This window comes from Lepidochelys kempii, chromosome 6 (assembly GCF_965140285.1).
Source record: "Lepidochelys kempii isolate rLepKem1 chromosome 6, rLepKem1.hap1, whole genome shotgun sequence".
Classification (NCBI taxonomy): Eukaryota; Metazoa; Chordata; order Testudines; family Cheloniidae; genus Lepidochelys; species Lepidochelys kempii.
In genome coordinates this window covers 67,275,898-67,303,040 of record NC_136385.1, presented here as the reverse complement: position 1 = coordinate 67,303,040, position 27,143 = coordinate 67,275,898, and the positions used below count along the sequence as shown (strand labels likewise).

Genomic DNA, 27,143 nt, shown 5'->3' with positions numbered 1-27,143 from the left:
TCTAAGCTACTGGAGTACTGTGGGAGGGCGAGCAGGAAGTCAAGGGCAATCCTGGAGGAGGACTCTCAGACTTTGAGGACTCTCAGACTTTTAAGGTCAGAAGGGACCATTATGATCGTCTAGTCTGACCTCCTGCACAACGCAGGCCACAAAATCTCACCCATCCACTCCTGTAACAAACCCCTGACCTATGTCTGAGCTATTGAAGTCCTCAAATCATGATTTAAAGACTTCAAGGAGCAGAGAATCCTCCAGAAAGTAATCTGTGCCCCATTCTGCAAAGGAAGACAAAAAACCGCCAGAGCCTCTGCCAATCTGCCCTGGGAGAAAATTCCTTCCTGACCCCAAATATGGCGATCAGCTAAACCCTGAGCATGTGGGCAAGACTCACCAACCAGACACCCGGGAAAGAATTCTCTGTAGTAACTCAGATCCTACCCCATCTAACATCCCATCGCGCATATTTACTGCTAATAGTCAAAGATCAATTAATTGCCAAAAATTAGGCTATCCCATCATACCATCCTCTCCATAAACTTATCAAGCTTAGTCTTGAAGCCAGATATGTCTTTTGCCTCAACTGCTCCCCTTGGAAGGCTATTCCAGAACTTCACTCCTCTCATGGTTAGAAACCTTCATCTAATTTCAAGTCTAAACTTCCCAATGGCCAGTTTATTATATCCATTTGTTCTTGTGTCCACATTGGTACTGAGCTTAAATAATTCCTCTCCCTCCGTGGTATTTATCCCTCTGATATATTTAGAGAGAGCAATTGTATCTCCTCTCAGCCTTCTTTTAGTTAGGCTAATCAAGCCAAGCTCTTTGAGTCTCCTTTTATAAAACAGGTTTTCCATTCCTCAGATCATCTTATTAGCCCTTCTCTGTACCTGTTCCAGTTTGAATTCATCCTTCTTAAACATGGGAGGCCAGAACTGCACACAATATTCCAAATGAGGTCTCACCAGTGCCTTGTATAATGGTACTAACACCTCCTTATCTCTACTGGAAATACCTCGCCTGATGCAACCCAAATCCACATTAGCTTTTTTGGCGGCTCATAGTCATCCTGCGATCAACCAATACTCAGAGGTCCTTTTCCTCCTGTTACTTCCAAGTAATGCGCCCCCAGTTTATAACAAAAATTCTTGTTATTAATCCCTAAATGCATGACCATGCACCTTTTCACTACTAAATTTCATTCTATTACTATTACTCCAGTTTACAAGATCACCCAGATCTTCCTGTATGATATCCCGGTCCCACTCTGTATTGGCAATACCTCCCAGCTTTGTGTCATCTGCAAACTTTATTAGCACATTCCCACTTTTTGTGCTGAGGTCAGTAATAAAAAGATTAAATAAGGTTGGTCCCAAAACTGATCCCTGAGGAACTCCACTAATAACCTCCTTCCAGCCTGACAGTTCACCTTTCAGTATGACCCGTTGTAGTCTCCCCTTTAACCAGTTCCTTATCCACCTTTCAATTTTCATACTGATCCCCATCTTTTCCAATTTAGCTAATAATTCCCCACGTGGAACCGTATCAAATGCCTTACTGAATCAAGGTAAATTAGATCCACTGCATTTCCTTTGTCTAAAAAATCTGTTACCTTCTCAAAGAAGGTGATCAGGTTGGTTTGGCACTATCTACCTTTTGTAAAACCATGTTGTATTTTGTCCCAATTACCATTGACCTCAATGTCCTTAACTACTTCTCCTTCAAAATTTTTTCCAAGACCAAGTAGCTGTTAAACAGAAAAGGCATTTTAGTTTCTAATATGTAAAAAGTGTGTTTCAGAGAGCAAATCAGAAAATGGCTTAAGGATCTCTTGTCCAGCATAGAGGTGCAAAGACAGCTCAAGAAAATGAGAACATAAGACATTTCAGGATAGTAGTACTGAAAGGTAACACACTGGAAAGCTTACACATCTAGGAGATCCAATACCTGTGGGCAGATCATCAGTTCGTGTAGATCATTGCCATACCTTCACAATGGAGCTATGGAAATTTATACCAGGTGAGAATCAGCACCCGTGATTTCTTTGCAGAGATTAGCTTTCTGCCAGAGGAAGGGAAGAAAATACACAAGTTTTGGTGGATGTAATATATCTACCAAGCATCCACAGAAAGTTATGCCCAAGACTGATCTCTGCAAGGAAGTTGCCAAGAGATGGTGGAAGGGGGACAGTGAAAGAGAAGGGGCAGCCCCATTCCCTTCCCCACAAGGTAGCAAACTTTGGTAGGGAAATGGGGCAGATGATGACACCATAATGTAAGAATCCAGCACTCAACTGTTTTGCTGGTCAAAAAAGAGCAGCAGCTATAGAAAAGTATGGTCTAAGATTCCAATGTTTTGACTGATTGCATCAAGAGCGGCATTTAGAGGCGGACGAATGAATACTTCCCACCATGTCAACTTGTATCACTGAGTTTGTGAGGTAGAATACTATCTACTAGTCAACAACTATGGGCATGAAACCATCTGCTTTGAATACTGAACAAACATTTTTCTAGGCCACCTTGAAGTCAAATGGATACGTTTTTGCATTAATGCCCAAAGACTTAACTCTGAACCTTCTCAGTTGTTTTACCTTATTTTATTTCTCAGAGCTATGACATTATCTGGGAGAACATTAAAAACATGACGTTTCTGCGTTCCTACATGGTCCACTTAATTGTAATATACCTAGGTTTTTACAGCTAGAGACCATTATCTTAATCTAGTCTGATTTCCTGCATAAACACAAGCCATAGAACTTCAAGTGGTAATGTGGGCATCAAAACCAGAAGCCTGAAGTATTTATGCTGAAAGTCTAGCTTTCATAATTTAGATGGCTGTTATGAAGTTTTTTGTACACTTGACTTTCTAGGTGGGATAAATCCTAAGGAAAGATGCTGAGAATTTGCAGAACACGCTGCTATTTTCTTGGTGGTATTGAAGGTGTTTTGGATTAAGTTCATATACATCACTATTCTCATGCTTGTTCCAAGTCACATTTAAACACAAAACTATGTTTTAGGTATCCAAATTTTAGTTACATTCTGTACAGCCGAGAGTTACGTCCGATAGGTCCCTCTAGCAGTAGTGTATGAAGTTTCCACTGCGGTGCACAGAGAATAGCGTATATTACCTTCTTTGAAGATCAGAAGTTACTCATTGCTACCTGTGTAACAATAAATTCAAACACGTCTATGAAGTACATTCAAGAAATAAATTGCTAGTTTAACTGGAAATCAGATTTGATCAAGTAGGATCCAGACTGGCATACAACAAATGCTAAATATATGTAAATGCTGAAGTCAGCAATGAATCCAGCAAACAGCTAAGAAATGTGAGAAGTGTCCTACTGCTTGTGATGGTTCTCTTATAGAAAAGTATACTTGGAACCTATCTATGTCAGGCAAAAAGGTATTTCAATCAAACAGTTGCACGAGTGTTGCCAATACAAGACATTCAAATACTGTGCTTCCATTATCCACCATTTCAGATATTTCAAAATAATTGTCTGTTGATTTTTTCGTGACACTTGAGACTGTCTTTATTTCAGGTCAAGCCAAGATGATTCAGTCCTAGACAATTTTTTCCCCAGTGCAGGTGGAAAATAAAACATTTGGCTGCACTTTTTTTAAAAACCATTTTTAAGTATCCCACAATACAATGGTGGGTTTTTTTTGTTTTGGGGGGAGGTTTTTTTTGGGGGGGGGGTGGAGGGGGAGAGGGAAATCAAGCACTCTGTACCTTCCATCATTCAGCCCTGGGGAAAACTAGGTAAAATACCTAGTATTCTGTAATTGGTATTCTAAGGGGAAGTTTCCCTGGGGTAACAGGAAAACTCTTAGCAGTAAATAATACCCAACACCTGTAGTAAGCAACTAGGGCGTACTCCTCACTGTTAACAGCCACTACTTTGAGTCAGGCAAGTTTGTGCTAGTTACACATGCCTCAATTCCTTCTATGACTGCTCCAGCAAAAGCCTATAAGGCTGTCACCTGCCCAAAGGCTGATCGGCGGACCCCACTCAGGATCTGTAGCAATAAAGTACAATCGCATACGGGGTGGGCAATAATTTTTGCAGGGGGGCCACGCTATGAATTTTGGTAAGTCATCACGGGCCACACATTTCTACTATATTAACGGAGGGGGTGTGGGGTCTGGGAGGAAGTTTGGGTGCAGGAGGGAGCTCCAAGCTGGTGCAGTGTGTTGGGGTGCATGAGAGGGTGAGGAGTTTGGGCTCTGGGAGGGAGTTTGATGCAGAAGGGGGCTCCAGGCTGGGGCAGAGGAGGCTGGACAGAAATGTTAGATGCGCCAGACCCAGCCCACGGGCTGTATTTTGACCACCCCTGAATCAGATCAAGGTGTCACAGATCCACTGCTCATTGGGCACCCAAGATTGAACACAATGCTAGGTAGCACTAACTATTTAATATTTCCTTTGTTTAATAAATCAGTTTTAAATGTAAAACATGTTTTGCTAAATTTTTCTTATGTATCCAGCATATTTAAGGTAGTTTTATTTCACTAATGAAAAGTTCACTAAAGCAAGTTTTTAAAATGCTATTGCTGTGTATTTTTAATTGAGTTTTTCCAGACAAATGTAACTGGACATAAATCAAAAGTAAAAACTAATCAAGTCAAGAAATGCGTCAGTCACCATTTTCTAACCCAAACGTAAAAAAATCAAGCATCTGAAGTGTATGTTAAGACAACTGCTTAAACAAATGTATATAGACACAGTGTACCTTCCCTTCTAGAAAGAAGCAGTACAAATGTCGTGTAAAGGCTAAATTTCTTTGCAAACGTTGATACCAACCACTGAGAATTAAGCCTTTAGGAAGGTAACTAAAAAAAGCCCAAATGCAAAGCAAGATTACTTTTTAAATTATTCAAATCAAGGTTTCCTTCCTGCTGATTTAAATCAAGATTAACAATGGTGAATTTAAGTAGCTGATTAAGATCAATCCACCCTATTTCAATCTAACAGTCATACACTAGAGGTCTCATGTTATGATGTGTAAAACAACATTGGAGTTCCTTAGATTTATACATGAAAGCTTTTTAAAAAACAAAATTACTTCAAGCGGATTGCAATTCTATACTAGACCATATTATGATGCAAAGATTAAACTACCAAATTAAATTGATGGCTGCCTAGGTTCAAGAGATCAAACTAATTTCATTTGCTATGTCAAATAGAAATATATATTTGGTGTTTTAAAAAAATGCATGTTTCCAAAGCTGAAAATACATGAGCAAAACCAAATGGGAGGACATATTTAAACATAAGATTGTAAATAACTTTGAATTGTTTAAACATGCTCTATTACATTCAAAAAAATGAAAGAAGGCTTCGTTCATTAAAATCCAAGGGGAAATGAAGGCCTCAATTAAAAAAAATCAATACACAGCAAGTGAAGCAACAGACACTGTAGACAATTGATAAGGGAAGCTGAAGGTTACCACTAAAAAATTCAGTGGTCAGTAGAATTAAGCATAGTAAGAAGGAATTGTTTAAATATGTCAGGAACAAACAAAATCCTAGCAATTGAATAGGTTTGACGTGAGACATGGATGTTGAAGTTATTACTGATGAAGCAGAAGAATTAAATACTTCTGTTCTGTATTCAAAAAAGCAGGATGATGTATTCATATCTCACAGTGCTAATGAAATACTTTATTCCATCAGTAACTAGGGAAGATGTTAAACAGCACTATTAAACATTTTTAAATCTGCAAGACTGATAACTCATACCCAAGATTATTAAAAGATGTGGCTGAGGAGCTGTTTGAACTCTCTCATCTATTAATGTTGATTTTTAGAAATTCTTGGAACACTGGGGAAGTACCAGAAGACTGAAAAAAGGTAATATCAGAGAGAGTTAACAGGATGATCTTGGTAACTACAAGCCAAGTACCCTAAAAATGAACTTGGACAAAATCATGTAAAGACTGATATGGGATGTAAATCAGTAAAGAATTAGAAGATGGTAGCATAATTAATGTTTTTATGGAAAATACAGCTAAAACAAACCTGGATTTTTTTAGGACATCACAAATCTGATTGCGAAAGTATCTGTGTTAATATAATTAGATTTCTGTAAGGCATTAGAATTAGTCCCTCATGACTTTCTGATAAAAAAATTAGTATTATACAAAGTCAATGTTGCCCACAGTAAATTAAGAGCAAATTGATGAAAGATCACAAAAAGTAACTGTAAATGGGGAATCTTCAACCAATAAAGTGTTTCTATTGGGGTCCCACAAGTATCTGTTCTCAGCCCAATGCTATTCAGTAATTATCAGTGACCTAGAGGAATTATAAAATCATGCCTAGCAAAACCTGCAGATCACTTAAAGTGGAGGAGTGTCCAATCATGATAGGACACGTCAGTTATACAGACGAAACTGGACCACTTCATAAAATGGGTTTTTAATACAGCCAAATCAAGCTCACACACCTAGGAACAAAAAGAACGTATGTCACACTTACAAGATGGTAGACTATCCTGGAAAGCAGTAACTCCAAAAAAGGACTTTGGGGTCACAGTAGATAACCAACTGAATCTCAGCTTCCAGTACAATGCCAGAACTAAGAGGGTAAACAGGAAGTGTATTACCTTTGTATATGGTTACTAGTGAGACCACTACGGAAATGGTGTGGCCAATTCTGGAGTCCACACTTCAAAAAGAATCTGCGGAAATCTGCAAGGATTCAGAAAAGAGCTACAAGAACAATCTGAGGACTAAAACACATACCTTATAATGAGTGACTCAAAAAACTTATGCCCAAATAAATTTGTTAGTTTCTAAGGTGCCACAAGGACGACTCGTTATTTTTGCTGATACAGACTAACCCAGCTACCACTCTGAAACCTGTCAAGAAGATCAGTCTACTTAGAAAGAAAAGTTAAGAGGAGACTATCAGTCTACAAGTACCTACATGGGGAAGAGACTTCTGCTAAAACAGTTCTTTAATCTAGTATGAAAAAAGAGACATAACCAGAGCCAAAGGTTGAAAGCTGAATCTAGACAAATTCAGACTAGAAATAAAGGTGCAAATTTTAAACAGTTAAAGTAATTAGCCATTGGAACAACCCATCTAGGGAAGTGGTGGATCCTCCATCACTTGAAGTCTTTGAATAAAGACTGAATGTCATTCTAAAAGAAATGCTATAGTTCAAACAACTTAAGGGCTTGATGCAGAAATTATTGGATGAGGTTCCTTGGGCTGCGTTATAGAGGGTCAGACAAGATGATCTGGCAGTAAGAATCCATTAAAATATTCCTTGAGATGCAGTTACTGTGAGTGATACGGAGTGGAGGAACACACACAAAAAAGAGAACGATTTAAGTCAAGGAGAAAGCAGTAGATGCTTATTAGGCGGCTGGACATGGAAGCTTGTCCCAGCTTATGAAATCAATGGAGAAATAAAAACTTGAGACATATAGCAAGGCACAGAAGCCTAGCATTGCCTTCTAACAGCTTGAGACAAGAATGTTTTAGCCCACTAAGATATGCCCTTCACACTCCTCTCCAGATGTCCTCCTAACCCACCAGCCCTGAACTGAGTTCAGGTGTACTAGGTAGCTCTCCATAACTAGAGCACATACTGTACAAATTTGATCACTTTCTCCCAAATATTCTTCTTGTTCATCCAAGCAGCCTATTCAGAGCATTAGGGATCTATGCCAGAAAACAGGCATTTTGGCAGGAACAGCAAATGGAAGGACTTCCCACGTTAAACAAAATCTTATATACAGCTCACCGCAGTTAAGTACCAAGGAGTCAATCCCTCTTGGTTTGGTATGCATTGTCTTCATAAAGGGCCTGCAAATTGGCAGCATATTTCTACTATCAATGTACCACTTCTTCCACAAACTGAAGGTGATTAGTGTTCACATGAAAATTAAGATCAGTCATCTTTAGAGACAGTGTATTGTATCCATCCTTGTTTGCACATCAGAAACCATTCAAACAAACAAAAACACTTACACTAAAGTAGTTTGACTGTACTAATAAAAACCAAAGTGAACTTAAACTAAGAAGAGTGCAGTTATGGTCAGAACAGTGAATACATACATAGGCCCTTTTATTAATCAGATCTGTTCCTAGTAGGTATTAAAATCAAAACTGCTTACTACTTTGGTGACAAGGGTGTTTTTACTATGTTATAACCATGTTAACCTTGAACTATTTGTGAAAGAACAAGCTGGATTCTTTCCTGACTCAGATTGCTTTATTAGGTGATTTGTTAAGTTCCAGAACTCATTACTGATGACTAGGGCTCGGTGTCTGTCACGGAGGTCGTGGAAAGTCATGGATTCCCCGACTTTCCACAAGCTCCATGACTTCTGAAGCCGACCCTGGAGACCGCTTGAGCAGTGGTCCTGGGGACGGCGGGAGCAGCCACAGCTCAGCGGCCCCCGGCAGCACTCCCAGCAGCAGCCAGAGCAACTGTTGCTCAGCCCCATTCCACCCCACACTCCCCAGATCAGCAGACCCCTCAGGCACACCCCCAAGTAGAGATCCCCCTCTGGAGGCTCCCCAGATAAGATTTAGTCAGGGGTATTTATAGTACAAGTCATGGACAGGTCATGGGGCCGTGAATTTCCGTTTATTGTCCGTGATGTCTCCATGAATTTTAATAAAAATACTCATGACTAAATCGTAGCATACTAATAATAGACAAGCTAGAAAGAACCCAATTTGACTTGCAGATTTCACACTAAAGGCAACTAAACAGGACCATATATATATTATAAACCAAATGAAATTTGATCAAGAATCACAGACCCTAATGCCAGTTTCACAATAATTTTTCAGAAACTAAATGTACTTTAAGTTATAAAGCTCGCTTCTAAACTAAAGGCAGTAAAGGGATAGTATGAGTTGTGTTTAGTCTTCCAGATAGACTTTAAACAAATTCCACCTAACAAGATGAAATATTCGCTACCTTTTACGATTTAAGCAAACTTAATACTTGCTCTAATAAAGGTAACTTAATTACAATTTCTTACAACTTAATTACAACTGTTTATACAGGCTGCATCTACCTACACACTTGAAGTTTTATAGTTTTCATGACTTTCATTAACAGGATCCATATATCAGAGATGAAATCCAAATTTAAAGGAAACTAGAAGTCAGACTGAAATAACCAGCAACTATACAGAGGTCCTGAAAATTCTTATTTCTGGTCCATTCAATTTCCACAATCAAGTGACAAGAGTCAACCTTCTGGTTTAAGATAGCCAGTTTGGCAAAATGACTCACGAAAGTTCAGAAGCTGAAACAGAGATGATTGATTGATACTGATGAAATCCTCATTATGAAAAAAAACAGAATGGTACATCCCTATGTTCACTTTGTCTGCAACCGATAAGTCAAGTTTACATCTCATGTTCCATCAGTAATCCAAGCAATTTTAAACAGCAAGAGGAAGCTACATTCCCCTCATTGTCACTGGAAGGACTGGGTTGGCTCATAATAATGAGAAAAAAAACTAATCCTCATGAAAATAACTTTGCTCAACCACCTTGGTAACAAAGCTAATGCAAAAAAATCAAACTCCTATAAAGAATTTGTGAAGTAACTAAACTGTCATGAGAAAAAGCAATTCAAGACACAAGGGCAGATTTTTTTTTTTTTTTTTTTAAGTTTAGTGCCAAACCATGCTAGACAATTCCAATTAACAGGCACAGAAGGGTTATTCTTACAATTTCAAGTAGCACAAAGTCTTAAAAAAAGCTTTATAATTTAACATAGGATTTTTAAAATTTGTTTTGAGAGCAATCGTGAAGCAGGTCTAATCTCAGTTACAATGATATAACCCAAAGACACAGTTTTGGTTAAAAAAAAAACAAAAAACAAAGAATATTAAACAATGGATTCTATAATATTTCATTACATGCCCTTACACACAGTCCCAAAAGTTTTGTGTCCTCTAAAACACAGAACTTCCATGGGGAAACTTTTCTTTTGTCTCCAGTAAAACTAAAACCAGAACAGGATAAAGAACTGAAGCATAGTTTAAGTCAAAGAGCAAGTAATCATGGATACCAAATTTAGTAGCAACATGTGGTAATGTTACCTCTGGTAGCTTTTTTACTTACCTCCACCAGCTGATTCTTGCTCTTCCCCTTCGGGAAACATAGCTTGGCTTGGTAAGCTATTCCTAGAACGAGTGACTGACTCTAAATGTGAAGCCCTTCCCAATAGAGATAGCTCATCTAGCACCTCTCCCTCTTTGGCTTCCAAATCTGATTTTGAAGTGGTTAATTGTTTTATGTTACCTGGTGCCATTAAGCTATTTGGGTTATTTAAACAGGCTACAGTACCACTGTCCAGACTTAATACTCTGGCACGACTCTTCACACTGTTAGTGCTAGAAGTTCGACGTGTTGAACGTTTTTTGCTAATTCCTTCAGAGCCTAAATGGGCTTTGTGGGTGTTCAAGTCTGCGCCTCCTCTTTCTTTAACGTATTTGGTCTTTAGAGCATTGTACTTGCCCTCAGGAGACTGGCATGAATGGGAAGTGGTGCTGGAAGAGCTATCACTGCTGAACTGGTGGGCTGACTGCATGCTTGAGGTCCTGCTCAAGTCACTCTGATCACTGGAGTCCTCGTCATGACAAAACACAGCACTTTGGGGTTTGGTTCCAGACACGCCTCGAAAGGAAACATATTCCCTATGCCGGCTTGAGTCAAAACTACTAGCCCGTTTTTTTCCTGTCCGTCTCCTGCTCGATTTATGAACAGAAGCTGTCCGGTGGAGTAAGTTAGAGGATTTAGGTCTTACATCTCCTTCCTTTTGTTTACCACCTGTTTCTTTACAAGTTCTTGAATCAACTAAGGCAGCCAATTTCTCACTCTGATCATCTCTTGTTTCAGCAGCCTTCCCAGGTGGCCTGTCTATTTGTGTAGTTAGTTCATTGGCATGTGGGTTCTTATTGGCTTCTTCTGAAGCAGAGGCACTAAGACCCCTTTGACTGTGTATCTCATCGGATGTGTTAGAATCCTTTGCTTCTTGAACACCACTATTAGTGCTCATTTCTACAGCAGTCCTTTCACTACTAGACCTTTTATCCGTAGCAGAGCTACTGTCATCCTCCGAGTCAGTACAGCAGTCCTTTTTCTTGCTGTTCTCTCTCTCTTCTCTAGGAGACTCCTCATGCTCTGACAACACATTTTCTACATGAGTTGAACTGGTCTGCTCACTTCTGTAGCTACTGATGGTACTGTTAGTGTCACGATCAATTCCACTGCAATAGCTTTCTGTTGAACCACTACTCCTACCACTCAGGCTTCTCAGACTGTCCACGCTTTTGTCTGCTTTCAAAGATTTGCTCTTCCCACTCTTGGCCAGCTGTTGGGGGCTACTACTTTTCAGGATGTCATCTAACTGAAAGACTCCTGAAATACAAGAGTTCTCAGCTAAGGAGTCTTTGGATTCACAATGGGGTTTGGAAGCTTCTAACTCACTGACTGGATCTAGTCCTCGTCTTTGTTGATAGAGAGGGAAGTCATTTAGAGAAGCATCTGGAAAAGCAACAGCAGAGCTAGAGGTCCTTGGCACACCTCGTGGTCTGTGATCTTTTCTATAGGAGTGGGAATGCAAAGGTACAAGAGAAGCCACTTCAGTGTCACATGCACTAGATAGAGACTGATCCACATGGTGGTTGTTAGGGAGGCACACTTTATCACTGTTGTCCCTTGGCAAATCCTGTCCAGAGGATAATGAAGGCTGGATGGAGACAAAGGAGTCATTGGAGATCAGATGAAGAATCTTCTGATCAGCTGCCAAATCTGCGTAAGTGTACATTTGAAAATATTAAAGTCAGCAAGACATACAGCTTTGCTTTTCTACTACCAGGTTACAAAAGAAACAGTTCAGTAAAAAGTTAGTTAGTTTCTATGACAGTAATAAATAAGTTTTACAGGTCCAGTTAGCTAGACTGCAACATTTCAGGTTCTGGGAGACTTGCTGAGCAGTAAGTTCGTAGACAATGCCAGCAAAAATATAAATATCGCTGCAGCACTTGTGTGAGAGTTAAACATGGGCTACATTACCAAACACTAAGAAGTAACATAGGACTGTGTCAAGAAAGAGCACAGTTGTACATCATTTGTACTGAGATTTATACATCTTCAGTACTTCAACAGAACAGCATTATTAAACATTATGTCCCATCACACCTTATTATTGAAGGTCAAAAAAGCGATTCCTCTTCGTTAGTGATCTTTGTCACATATTTAATGTTCTTTGATGCAGTATGTGCATCAAGTCCCTTTTTCTGTAAAAAAGGATCAGATCTGCTCCTTTGTAGGAAAATACAGTAAATGTGACTACATTCACAATCTTATATAAATTAAAAAAAGTGATCAGAACAGTCACTGCAATAAGACCCCATGACTGAAGTGACTTAAGTAGATCCAAAAGATATACAGAAAAACCCATCGAGTGCAATAGTTTCCTACCATAGACTATAAAATGCTATTAACAAATCTGCATGCACTGGCAGCGAACAGCTGGATCACACTCCACCTGAAGGGAAAGTTATTAGAATTCTTCTAAACTGCAGTGTTGACTCCCAGATTTAGGTAAACAAGTAGTTACTACTTATTCAAAATTGAACTGCAGCTCTACTCTGGAAAATGGTGACGTCAAAAGTGTATCAACAACTGTAGTATCACATGCACTAAAATTACAATTATTTACATTATATTTACAGAAAGATTTTGCCTTCTGCCTGCCTTGCAGAAAGCATCAAGAGTGAAGCTCTTTTTCTTCTTGTGCATTACCACCAATATAGAAGGCCTGGAGGCCAAATTAGGCCAACACAGTTACCACCCCTCATTGTTTACAGTGGGTTCCTACAAGTGTAACTAACTGATTGGAACTTAATACATAGTAGATCTGACTATGCACAAGAAGGAGCGGAATCCAGATGACTCTTAGCTAGCACTGCTAAGCTGGAGTAGAAAGCCTAAAACTTACTTGTCAGTGAGGCAAATAGTCGTGACTCTGAATACACAGGGAACCTAGCTACTGGGTAAGATGGTGCAATTTATACTTAGCCATTACTTAGGTGCACTCCTCTGAAATATGACGAAGAGAAGTCATCATGAAAAAAATTCTCTAGGCTGCAAATTTATATTAAGCTTCACATCTAACAAGATTTTTTCATGGAGTTATAAACCCATGAAAACAAGTTTAAAAATAAAACTACTGACAACCACAGAATATAAATTAACATGCAATGAAAGGATACATGATCACACATTTTCAGGCATCACAGTAATAGTTCCTCTCACATACTGCTGCAACATGCAGTTTCTGATCCTGCAAGCATTTTGCTGTAAATATGCCATCAAATACAAAAACCCACTCCAAAAATCTTACTAACCTTTTGTAATTTGTACCCAACTACACCAGCGTCATGCCTTTTAGAGGGTTTTCAGTGGCAAGGGGCCAGAATGTACAGCATACATCCAATACCTTTTGGACGATGCCAAAAAATTGAGCATGCATCCAAAGGGTGAACTTCAGAGGATGCACACTGTATATCCCAAGGGCTTACTGTAATTAAGAAAAGAAGAAACTCCAAGACACCATGTTTTTGGTTCCAGCTAAATAATAAATGAGTTATCCACATTCTTTCCAGCAGTATCAATAGTGACACAACATGAGCTTCATGTAACAGACCCTGACATTTAACTGAAGTGTTAGGTTTTTTTGTATGACCAACAATGAGGTTTTGAGTTGTCCTAAACTAACTTTTATTAAAGTGACATTAGGTGAACTGAATAGCCCCAGTGAAGTGCATATCGATATAGAAGTTTTATGGCAATCATGGACCATAATGCCAGATTAAAGCACAATAAACCAGAAGTCTCACCTTGTTCTTCACTCCCTTCTTTACAAAGACTACAACTCCGGCCAAGACTTAAACTGATATCATCAGAAGTCTTCGCAGTGTCAGTATCTCCTGTATATTGTAAAAAGCATATTAGTGCTCAAAATATTAACTTTTAAATCTATTGAGGGTACACTTTAAAAAAAAATATTTCTCTTACAAGTAAGACGCTAAACATAACAAGATCCAAAATTTGCACTAAGACCTCAGCTTAGTCACTTTGCTTGAAAATGTTTTAACTACCATAATTAAGTAACATAAGATTACTGTAATAGAAAGGAATTGAAGAGAAGTGTCTACTTTATCAGTTAGTTTTACTTTGTATATAAGCAGGTTCTCCTTTTCATTGTGTGGGTCTTCAATATAGCAAGTGGGAAGGGAAAAGATATTCTTACAGAGAGAAAAAGGAAAATGCAAGCCTGATGAAAATTTAGTTTTGCTCAGAGGTGAATAGCTGAAGCGACTTTTTAAAATTTTTTTTACTAGATTTTAAATTTACAATATCCCTTAAAATAAGCTTGACATGCAACTTCACAAAACAGCAATCATGTCAATTCTCTAATAGAAGACGGAGCATATGAGGAGTTTGCCAGGTAATGCAGTAAGCTAGGTTAATCATGCTAGCTTGACTGTATTTTGCAGACAGTAAGTTATTTGTTTTTAACAGTTGGTTTTTTTTAAATAAACCTGTAATAAGAAATATTGCCTATTTTTGAAAGCAACATTCTGATTAATGAAGACTAGCAGAAACAAAATGCTATGACTTTCCTTAAGCCTTGTTTACATTAGGCTTTTTAGCCACTGGAATGAAGCATACACACAACACACTGGTATAAACTGTGACTTACACTGCTGCAGCTTCCCCAGTTTGAAGCCATGTTAATCCGCACTGGTACAAGACAGTTTACACTTTTTTTTTTTTTAAACACAAATAAATTGGTCAGTCTCTAAGGTGCCACTAGTACTCCTTTTCTTTTTGCGAATACAAACTAACACGGCTGCTACTCTGAAACCAGTTTACACCAGTGTACAGCTTCTCTATCAGAATTTTGCACAAATACAGCCACACTAGTGGCTAAAAACTATGGAAGGGTGAACAGAACCATGAAGAGGATAAAAATGTACATAGATTGACTAGCAAGGCAGGGAAGAAAACCAGTTATTTCCTTATTTACATTAAAAAGTTGCACATTTAAGGAGGCCACCTTCCATTTTGCCTGTTACAAATAATCTTTTCCACTAAAATGTATTGTCCAGAATAACTATTTTAAAATGCTTCTTCTCTCCTTATTTGTTGGATCCTTAGCATCCAGTAATATCACATTAAAGTATTGGTCCACCGGCTGCAATGGCTGCAGGGGAAGTAATAAATGAGTACTTAAAAGGATAGGGAGCGAGAGAGAGGAGAAAAAAGTCAGGTAAGCACCTTTCTGGGACATGTATAAGTATAGATACCTTTCAGGAAGTGAGACAACATGGATTTCTATGCTTTCCTTTCCCAGTGAAGTTTTAAAAAGTTTCTCTGCACTTGTAATTACAACGCCCAAAGAATTAAGAATTTGTCCAGTCAGCACGCAGTGTACTCACTCACCCCTATAACAATGGCAGGCTGAAAGATAAAGATGGTGGAAAGGATTTGGAAACATCACATCGACACCGACTTGAAATGCTCCTGCAAAGCAATATTAAGGATAGGCAGAATCTTACCTTTGATGGTTGCTGTTGTTCCAAGACGAGATAATCCTGATCCAATCTGGAAACAGGGCACATTAAAAAAAAGGAGGAAAAGAAGAGTAAGCCTTTTCCAAGTTACATGGTACCTGCTGTTTCATAGCGTGGCAATGTGTGTACATTATTTACCTATACACATAAGGGAGATTTTAGGTGCCATAAATTGGACACCTAACAATCCTTTGTGTCTTCACAACTGTCTGTGAATGATAAGCCATCTCATCTATTAAAGAGTTAACACTAAGGCTCTACCTAATTTGCAATATTATGGATCCCACAATATTAGGCTTCATTGCAATTTTAAGCTTACTTTGCACAGTCCACAATTTTGCATATATTTTGAGGTTTGCAACACACACTTTTTCTCCATTAATACAGTAGAACCCCATTTATATGAGCTGATAGGGGCTGGGGCTCCTGATGTCAACCCCAGGCATTAATGACAGTAAAATAGTTCAAGCAAAATGTCTGGTTATCAAAAAAAATATTCATAACAATACTTGAGTGTTTATATTGCTCCAGCAAATTTTTTTTAAAACAAATAGGTCTTCTCTGGCTTTTTCAAATTACCGCAATTAATAAAGGTCCATTATTACTTTTTCCATGATTTTCCATTTCTTGTCTGCAACTCAGCTGCAATTACTTGACAATCATTCCACAATTCAAGTAGGGCCTTAGTTATTACCAAGTGGCATTCTTTTCTTTATAGCAATTGGAAGTAGAGACTTCAGTCTTTTTAAATATGCAGACTTTAACCTGACAGCTTCCCTTTAAATTATCCAATATTGAAATAAACCACAACAACATTGTTGCCAGGCTGACAAGCGCCAGGCTATAGGTGCCTATAGAGATGAAGCCTATAATGGTCCAAGAAAAAAAAATTGATATTGAAATATTTGTCCCTATTTCCTTTAACCTGTTTAAAATAATAATCAGAGACATACTGGTGATGAGGATCCAGCTATGCAATACTGGGAGTCTATATTGTCCGAGTTATACAAGACAGCTTTGGACAATTGGTGATCATGACTACACTATTAAAGCATAAATCTCTCTGACAAGCTGCATGGCTATAACTGATTGTATAGATGAAATCTTAATAAGTTATGCTGAAATCCCAAAAGCATATCCAGTATCAGAACACAACTCATTTACTCAATCAGCTTTGTTCCTGGCAACTACTTCTGCAGCATACAATTAATAATAAATCTGAAAAGTATTACTATAGTGCCTAAGAAATCAAATCACAGACCAGGATCCCATTGTGCTAGGTGCTGTACAAAACAGAACAGAGTCCCTGTCCCAGAGAGATTACAATTTAAGCATTTTTTAAAATTTTTTTTATTTTTTTAAAGATGGAGGATACACATTAATTCTAGCTTTGTGCTCTGGACGGTACAGTAACAATAGCACGCGTTTATGCAGCTGTGAGAAAAATTAAGAACCCAGATTCATAAACTATTCAATTTTTATGCATGAAGGGCTTCAGTACTCCTAAAGTGATGAAACCCTTTGAAAACACAGAGCTGACCCTCTTGGTTGGTTTTGCTGCTACACTCCCAAGCCACTTCCCAGGTTCCTCATCCACCACTGCCACAGAATCCTTCAAAAACAGACCAGCGGCAACGAATACCTCCTACTGTGTTCTGACCATGTGAAGTTATTTTAGCTTGCAGATTAGCAGGCTCTCTTTTTGCTGTTGCCCCCACTCGCTCAGGTGGTTATCCCACTCTCCACCACATTACACCCTTTCCCTTTATGAAAAGGATTTAAGAACAAAGTTAAAATGGCTGATTTCCAGCCAAGGGGTGGCAGGAGAAACTAAAGTCCAAAACACCTCACCCTAAGAAAAATCTGTAACAGATTTGAATTTGCTTGATAAATCTTGCAGAGCAGTAGCTGTTTAATAGCTAGAGCTTGTGTTCTTATTATGTTAAGAACTTTTAGCTTTCTTCACATATTTTGCTTCAAATTATCTCCATTAAGTACATAACTTAAGAAAACAAATACATTCAAAACAAGTTTTACTGCGCAAAGCCAAAACATGCTTTTGTCTTTGCATCACTTTTGCAACCAACCACCAGTTAAAAAAGCAAGACTTGCTTAATTTCTAAAGAAAGCTGGATACATTTCTTTACCTTCAAGCATTAAAACTAACATTTTATTTCAGAATGCTCTCTTTATGAACTATGTCTTCACTTTACATGAAAGCTGCAGGAGGGTATATAATCCACTTTTTTGAACAATTCAGTGGAGTCGAAGTTTACCTCATTAGTTCTATTAAAAAGCCATACAAGCATGCAGACAAATTCTGCTTCCTCACTCAACACTAGAGCTGAATGAATAACTGTTTTTTTCCAGTTTGGTGACTGACACGAAAAATCCAGAAAAATATTCAGTTAATTTTGAACTGGAAGTGTTTTTAGGGTTTGGGTTTTTTTTAAAAAAAACAAAAAGCCAAAACAAAGATGGTTCAAGACAAATGAAACAAGATGTTATTTAGAATCAACATTTCATTTCGAAACAAACTTCCAAAACTGTTCCTTTGAAAGTGTAAAAATGGAACAGATTTCCCAAAAAAATTTCAGCTGAAACTATTCATTAAATTCAGCAACTCAAATCTGCAAATAGTTTCAGCGTCCCAAAAAATGTATTTGTTGTGAACTTTCTATCCACTGAAAATTTTTTGTTGAGCTCCACTCAGCACTACGGAAGGGAAGAGGTCAAATACATAGTGATAGTATTATACTTTCAGTTAAAATAGTCATTAACACATTAGTCTGAAAAAAAGAGAGAAGCCACAGGAATTTACTTGCTATAAGCATTTCCACTATTCTGCTCATGATTTACTGGTTTGAAAAGGAAACTATCAAGGTTGACAGGCTGAAACTTGAAAATGGAAGAAGAGATGGAAAGAATATAGAGCAGAAAGCAAAAAGGAGTGGCAGCTGAAAACAAAGGGATTATGTAAAGCACCATCCTTACTTCATCTTCATGAAGAAAGGAGGTAGGTCATACTGCCACAATCCAGCTATTTTCTCCTGTAAATCTTGCTGCCTTCAAGTGCTTTGCTGAACAAGCAGAATTGGTACATAAGCACTAGAAAAAGTTAATTCCTCCAATGCATTTAAGACATACACAAGGCTCAGGTGTTTACTGCCCCTATGCCCAGTTAATATTACAGCGTCCATGATTTGAGAATAGAAGGTCCCAATTTTTCCAGCACAGATGCAGCTTTAATCCATCCTCCTTCTCCATTATGGAGCCAAAGAACACTGTGCGGTTAGCATTAAAACACACAAGAATGGGTCACAAGCAGCAAAAAGCAGCTTGTGCCCTCTCCATGTGCTCGAAACACTACCAGTCATACCAGTGCATCAAAATCACAGAGGAGTGTTTTATAAAGCCACAAACTTAAGTTCCCTTCAAACTTGGTCTGCAACTATGGGGGAAGATAGATATAGATGTATATGTGTATATATATAAAACCAACACTGGTTTAAAGAGCCCTCTTGTTATTATAAGAATATATTCCTCCCACCCAACCCCAAAATACTTGTTCTATTTAAAAGATGAAATGCTAGCAGCAAGTTCTTACAGTCCTGACCTGAGGGAGAGGGAAAGGAAAACAGAAAGCCATGATACCCACTTTCTGCAAGATAGGTGGACAAGACAGAATGACCAACCTCCTAAAAAGTGAGTTTCCATGTTTAGTGAAGAAAATAATTGTTTGCTGTGAACATACTTCATTTCTGAGTTTCCATATAATGCTATAGAAAATTAGGGCATAATACGATTACATTAAAACTGAAATCTCAAAAATTCACACAACCTTGCCATTTTGGCTACAGCGGCCCAAAATTATAACCCCTCCCCACCCTGCTTCCCCTCAAACCTCCAAAAAACGTAACAGAGGATTAAAGTAACTGGGACACTGACACAGTTCTTCTTGGAATGAGAGAGATTTAGAGTTTCTCCATTCCCACCAGCTTATCTTGCTCTGTTCCCTTTAGCCAACATTTATGACTACTGACCCTGATATGTCAAGAGTAAGGTCTCTCAAAAAAGCCAGTTAGCACAATGCGAAATAGCCACACAAGGTAGTAATGGAAAAAACTTCCTAGGAAGAAACTTCCATTCAATTTTCTTAGCAACTTAAATTAAATTTGCCATTTGGGTAACTAAAAAGGTTAATTTAATATGGAAGTGCTAGGTAAGAAATTCCCAAAGAAATGAAGTTGTAGAGCTAATGGAGTAGTAGGAAAGAAAAGACATTTCAACTATTGGTCCTAGGGCACTGAAGAAGTGTTTTACAAAAGAAACTAAAAAAAGAACAGGGTGACAGAACAGACTGTTTAAGTTTTTCTTTCGATGGAAAAAAGGGGGACCGCAAGCTTACTGGGAACAGCAACAAAGACTGCAGTAATGATTAGATAGCAGTAGTTGGATTAGCTTTAATTCCTACCTGGTTGTTTGGGTCTAGAGCAGCATAAGAATTGCGTGAACTGCAGCCAACTGGGGGAGTGGCTTCTCGTATGAACTCAGACATCTCAATCCCTCCACCAGGGTCACTAAAGAAAAAGTAAAAAGACAATACGATGCTTTTAAACCACTATTCCCATTACCTTTACTCATATTTGCTAGTAATCCAAAAGGCACAATGTTTCAGGTCCTGATTTAATACAGGCTATTTGGGTTTGGTGTGGTTTTTTTAAACTTTCAGGTATGTGAACAAATAGATACCAAAGTACATTTTCTACTTCACTTACCATCTGTCATGCTAGGAGGGTTTGGTCACACTGCAATCTGGCTATTTTGGACTTGTGCAAAAGCTCTTGGAGACAATGCAAAGCAGTCCCTGAAGACATTCTAATTTATGCTGGGAACTAGAATGGTCCCCAGCCACCTCCTGAACCTGAGCCTAAGAATTAGGGCCAGAAGATTTCGAGCAGGATAAACTGAATCTTATTTAAACTAAAATTAACAGATTTTTCGGCCAACCTACATAGACCAAAAGCTAGAGCCTTCTGCAATAAAAGTTTATGAAAGGGATAAATAGGCTCCATCTCCAACGACTTAGGAAATACTTGAAAATGGGACCCCATTTTGGTACGGCTCAACAGTGTAAAGTATATAGTAGCAAGTAACTATTCCTTAAACTGAAGCATTCCTGCTAACATGAACAATGGTTGGGCAGATCCAGGAAAGCAAACACTGAATTCTGGCTCACTAACTTAAGTCTTAGCTAAAACAGAGGATATTCCTTAAATGGTTTTAAAATAAATGAAGAGTGAAATAAAGTTAAAAGGAGCATTTCAGTTTAATTACAGTATACATTACCACCGCAACTGTGCTAGTATAATAATGCCTTGCAAAAAATATTCCTATTTTTCCCCCATTGAGTAGCATACTCAGAAATGTTGCATGCATTTAAAATATTAGCAGGCACATTACTTCTTAGTGTGAATTTTCAGATGGGTGGGTTGAGCAAAATTGGCACAGTTTTCTTTTAAATGAGCTAAAAAAAAGCTAGCATGAGAATTAGTTCACCCCACTAGGGCTCCCTTATACAAGTAAACCTAGAGTTGTATAGCAGTCATCCCTAGCAGGATATAAAAGACTGACAAAGCATTATTGAAGCTGGGAATATATAAAAATAAGTTTTGCAGGCACAGAAAGAAGTATGGATTTCAAAACTCAAATCATGGCATCTATAAAGGATTTTGCAACTCCTCAAACTCAGACCTTCAATTTACAACCAACCAATTATAATCTTGGGTGAATTATATGTTCATTTGTTTTCCCTATGAAATACTGGAATTTGTCCATTCCTGATTTATCTGTTGACTTTTGCAAGTGAATTCTGAGTGAGAGAGAAGTTGCCAGTTTCAGAACAAGAGTCACAGAAGCAGATATGAAGTTATCATACAAAGATGAGAAGAAAACTTAATGCAAAAGCTATGTCCAGAACAAGTAGTAACAATGAGACTAGAAGTTCGAAATTAAGAAATGAGACTGTCATGAATTAGTAACTTGAAAAGGTCAGGAAAAATTAGCAGTTATTTCAATGTCAACTACCACGATCTTATTTAAATTGGCTAGAAACATTGAGTTCAGCTAGTGACTGTAACGATGAATTAAAGTATAAATGCAGTGTAAATAAGATCTTGAAAGCTTAGTAGCCTGACTGAAAAGTAAATTACAGTAAAGCCACTTCCAAGGAAAAACCAAAAAAGTAACTTTATTTAAGAAGTCAGGAATTTTCTGATCTGGAAGTTACCAGTTTAGGTCCATGAAAGTGAATTGACAACCTGTCATTTTCAAAAATTGGCCTTCTGACTTGGAAACTGAACACACTAGGTGCAAAGCGTTTATTCGTTAGTACCCATCTGCTATGGCCTCTTTGTAACTGTATGCACAGACTACGCAATGTCATGTGTGCAGCTTCCTTGACCAATTATTTCCAAAGAATATAAGCTTTTTCAAAAAAGTATGTGTTTCATAGTGATTTGTGCTGAAGTGTGCTATGGCAGAAATTTTTTTAAACTAGTTTCAGATTTACAAGGGGTGTTCAAGAAAAGGATTTGAAGATCCATCTGCATCCCATAAAAGACAGACCCTGCAGTTAATTAGCTACAGCTAGAAACACACAAAGAAGTCAAGTCAGAATTTTAAAACCCTTTTTGATCTAAGTTCCAGTTTCTGAATGGAAACAGACTGTAAACTGCTGTTGGCAGCAAATATACAGCCAGATTGACAGGCTTCTTTCTGCATGCTCACTTTCAGGAAACAGCATTCAGCAGGCACCTGAAAGTGCCAGTCTGCAAAAACCAGCTATAAACTTCCAAAAGAAGGAGGTCAGAGCAGTTAATTTTTGAAGTAGTATTACGAGCGTTTTTTGGATTGTATTTTGTCCCTCTGAACAAAGGGCATATGGGTAGGGGGGCCTGGTTTGGCATACTAAACCAAAGAATACCAGATATTTAATTCCAGCTATTATGCAGACTCCATTTTTAGCCTAGGCCAAGTCAATTACTACTTGACCAAGTAGTTCCCCTCCCCATGTACCCATCCCAAATATCTGTAGAAGGGGGATAATACTTACCAACTGTAAAGGAGGTTGTGAAGGTTAGCTGGCCAATGTTTGTAAGTCGTAACACCAAACATAAACATAAACACCAAATATTGTCAGTCATGACCTGACCATTACATCATTATCAATATAATCATTAGAAGATACTTGCAGAATCAGAACTTTAGCCAAAATTCCCATTTGATTAGATACACTTATAGCCATCTAGAATCCACCGGTAGAGTTGGGTGTTTAAGTGATTTCCTATATTTGGGAAAAGGTGCTTTTTGGAACTATTATTAAGCTAGAAAGCTACCATGTGATGCCATCTCTAAAGAGATGCATCACTATCACTAGTTTGAACTTCAGTTAAGAGCAAACCTAAATACACGCTCCCCACAAAAAAGATTTCCCTGCATGGAGCTGGGAACAGGGCCACTATGAGAGGCACAGAACTTGTGGATCTTCCAGATGGGCAAGTGGAGAGTATGGTGTTACATATTAAACTCCACCCTCAAACTCACAAAGTGACATGAAATAAGCTACATTTCAGGCAGCTGCTGTTCCTGATTGACTTTAAAAAGCTATCTGACTCCCTGAAACATCCGAAGTTACAGATACAGGTAATATCCCCACAGGTTTTTCACATTACCTTGATTTACGAGTTATCAGCCTGATGAGGACTACTGTTACAAGTAAGTAGTGCATGCAGAAACAGCTTTGACCATGTAAGCAGATGCAGCTCTCTTACCTGGGCCCATTGCTGTCTGTTCTCCTGGTTGAAGTATTGCCTTGTTCAGTTTTTGCACCCCTGTCCATATGTTGTTTGGCATTCCTCTCCACAATTTCTCCCTCATCCAATGCCCTGTGCAAACGGTAGTTCACCATTTTCAGAACAATGAAGAGAGCTGCTATCACTGGACAGTAGACTGCTACAATCACCATTGAAGAAGGAAGGGCCTTTCAAAAGGAAAATTAAAAAAAATGAAGTGGATTCAAGAGATGTTAAAGACAAGATCACCAAGCATGTACAAAATTGTTGGAGTATGTAGTGACAGAATTTTATTTGTGCCATGTACGCTTTCATCATTCCCCAAAACCAATTTTTTTTATTTATATATATATAAAAAGACACATAGGATATCAGCATGTAAGACTTGTTTCAACTAGTTTTTTCAAACCTGAAAAGGGGACTCAGGTGGGAATCAATTTACAGGGTGCCAAGAGTGGACATGGAGTGGGGATGACTGGGCAGCAAGGTCTCATGATCAATTTGTTTTCGTCAATGAAAAGCAGCAACCGCACGTGAACTGTGGAAAGAGTTTGGGGGGTGAGGTGAGGGCGGAGGAAAAAGATCCTGTTTAGATAAGTTGACTAATCAAGTCAGAACACAACAGCTACTCCCACATGCTAGACACCATTATGATGGCAGCCTAACATGTTTTCCTACCTATGCAGAAATATTGTTTATATCATACTGACTAGACACCAGAAATTAACCTGCAAGACTGCACGGTTCAAGTAACATTTGTGCTGCAACAGCTATACATTCCCAGAAGGAAGTAGAAACACAACAAAGGTGACCTGGAAAGGATTTTTCACACCACCACCACACACGCGTTGGTCTGATGCGTAAAAGAGCTTGACATTTTTTTTTCAACTTATTCCAACTGAAGGATGAAAAATGACAGCTGATCTTGCCAGGTTTTGCTGAAAGACCAATAGGAGGTCTCCGGGAACTCACGAAAGCTTATGCTCAAATAAATTGGTTAGTCTCTAAGGTGCCAAAAGTACTCCTTTTCTTTTTGCGAATACAGACTAACACGGCTATTACTCTGAATCCGGGAACTCTGACTAACTGAAGGAGCAAAGGTGTTCCTCTAGTTTTAACCCCATCTCTCAAGGCCATGTCGAACATAAGAGCCTGGTAGAGGTCCAGGCACAACCTAGTAACTACTTTTTAAAGATGCTCAAAAGAGATGAGAGGAATACCTCTGCAGTAGAGATATACAGACACTTCCAACCCCCACCTCTCTGGAGAGTTACTTTTGCTTGTTATTCTGTAACTTGTATTTCCCCACCCCCAAGTTTTTGACTTCTAACCTGCCTTGTTGCTCTTGCTGAAGCTCTTTAAATCTTTAACAGACCCAGTAGAACTTCAGCAGCAGTAAGAGGTGCTGGAATTAGCAGAGGAGTTAGGAACTTCCTACCAGTAAGTAATTAGTCAAGGGAACCGATACAAGCTTTTCCCATTTACATACATGTTGGTAGTGACGCTGCTGCAAGAACTTTAAACTGTAACTGCAAGCATCAACAGGTCCCAATTAGAGAAAGACAGGAGTTAGAGGTGTGGCTGATAAACTCACTTTGAATGTTTGAAAACAAAATAAACAGGTCAAAAAGAAAATTTTACCATGAAATTGATTCACTAACTCAAAATATTTTAAAAATTTGTCTGGAGCAGAGTAGCTTAGGTAGGGGTCCAAAGTTGAGGGGTTTGTTTTGTTTTCTTAAAGCGTGGTTGAGTTGCGTGGTTGAGTTGCAAGAGAAAGAACTTCATTTTAGGCCATGACATCAACATTTAAGTGTTTTCAATAAACTTATCCAGAAGTTACTTTAACTAAGCTACAATCATAATCACTAACACGTCACTAACAATCTATTGATTAATTAACCCACTCCATGGAATTCACTGCTTTTGTTCAGAAAAAGACTGCTTGTAAAAATAGATTTGCAAAGGCAATACACTTGACTTTTGATCTAGATTCTTGAAGTCCTGGGGGGGAAAAAAATAAATTGTGCCTGTGCCAGACTTAAATATATTTCTGGTTAAGCAAGCCTGTAAAGATCAGCCAAACAAATCTTAGAAGCAGGATCCATAGGGAAATACATTTCATTTTCTACTTTGAATTAGAGGACAAGTGACGGGTTCATATTAGCAGCCACTGAAAAGGGACAGATAATAAGACAGAAAATATTTTAATGCCATAAAAATCCATGGTACTCACACACCTTGAAAACTGGGTGCAGTTCTGGTTGCCCCACCACAGAAAGATATACTAGAATTGGAAAAGGTGCGCAGAAAGGCAATCAAAATAATTAGGAGAGATTAAAAAGACGGACTGGTCATCTTAGAAAAGAGATGACTATAGGGGGAGGGGGAAAATATGATAGGACAACAAAATCATGAATGGTATGGAGAAAGTGAATAAGCAAGTATTAGGTATCCCTTCACATAAAACAAGAACTAAGGGTCACCCGTGAAATTAACAGGCAGCAGGTTTAGGGCGGGCGGGGGATGGGGGGGAACAGAAGGAAATACTTTTTCCACACAACACAGTCAGCCTGTGGAATTTGTTGCGAAGGCCAAAAGTATAACTGGGTTAAAAAAAAAAAAAAAGGATCAGTTTATGTACCTATTTGCCACGAACAGCCATTAGCCAAGATGATCAGAGATGCAACCCCATGCTCCAGCTGTCCCTAAACTCCAAACTGCCAGAAGGTGGGACTGGACAGCAGAGGATGGATCACTCAAAATTGTCTTGTTCTGTTCATTCCCTGTGAAGCATCTGGCACCGGCCAATGTCAGAGACAGGATGCTGGACTAGATGGGCTAGTTTTCTGCCCCCCATGGCCATTCTTATGGCAACTAACTTAAGGTTTCACAGTAACAGAGAACACTGGTTTAAATACATTCAGCCAAGGAAGAAAGTTATAGATTTGAAATGAGGTGAAGACGAGGGTTGTGTTTCATGACCAAATGTGATAACTAAGATGGTCTATTTCAGACTGAAAGAATCCAATCATCACATATGTCCTTTATCTCATAACTATTACATTGCATAGCAATTCTTAAAGTTTGAATGGTAGTGCTCATAAAAATGCCTTCTTATACCGGTTAAAGCCACACTTGATGGAGAAAGGCATTGCATGAGCCTTCCTGCACAGATCTCAGACTCACAATTTTGCAACTTCATCTTGACCTACAAGTACATACACTATTCTAATCCTGGGCCTTTCCTGAGAAGGCTGCCAGTTGGGCTTCATTCATTATGGTCCTATAATGAGAACAAATTCTGATAAAGTCTAACAATGACTTCACAACTAAGGGCTAGTCTACACTGGCAATGCTAAAGCGCTGCCATGGCAGTGCTTTAACATGCCTTGTGTGGTTGCAGCACAGTTCTCCCAGAGCTCTAAAAAACCACCTCCACAAGGGGTGCGGCTCCCAGTGCTGGTTCACTGTCTACACTTGCACTTTACAGTGCTGAAACCTGCTGCGCTCAGGGAGGTTTTTTTCCACACACCCCTGAGCGAGAAAGTTGCAGTGCTGTAAATTGCCAGTGTAGACAAGCCCTCACTCTCACCTGCTACTTCGGAGAGGTTACATTAGTTTTATTAGCTTTTGTTACTCTGCCTCTTTTGTA

General features: G+C 38.6%; 1 protein-coding gene across 8 annotated transcripts in view; it reads right to left on the bottom strand.

Moving 5' to 3' along the window:
• The window catches only part of PCNX1 (pecanex 1), a 132,231-nt gene that overhangs the window by 96,344 nt on the left and 8,744 nt on the right, over positions 1 to 27,143 (bottom strand). For 5 of the 8 annotated variants that reach the window (XM_078853321.1, XM_078853319.1, XM_078853322.1 and 2 more), the window contains exons 2-7: positions 23,468 to 23,676; positions 20,110 to 20,215; positions 15,621 to 15,666; positions 15,505 to 15,522; positions 13,896 to 13,985; positions 10,111 to 11,802 (exon numbers count right to left, since the gene is read on the bottom strand). In XM_078853321.1, coding sequence (XP_078709447.1) covers positions 10,111 to 11,802; positions 13,896 to 13,985; positions 15,505 to 15,522; positions 15,621 to 15,666; positions 20,110 to 20,215; positions 23,468 to 23,676 — 2,161 coding nt within the window. The other 3 variants (XM_073348507.2, XM_073348509.2, XM_078853323.1) reach the window with 2 other exon arrangements.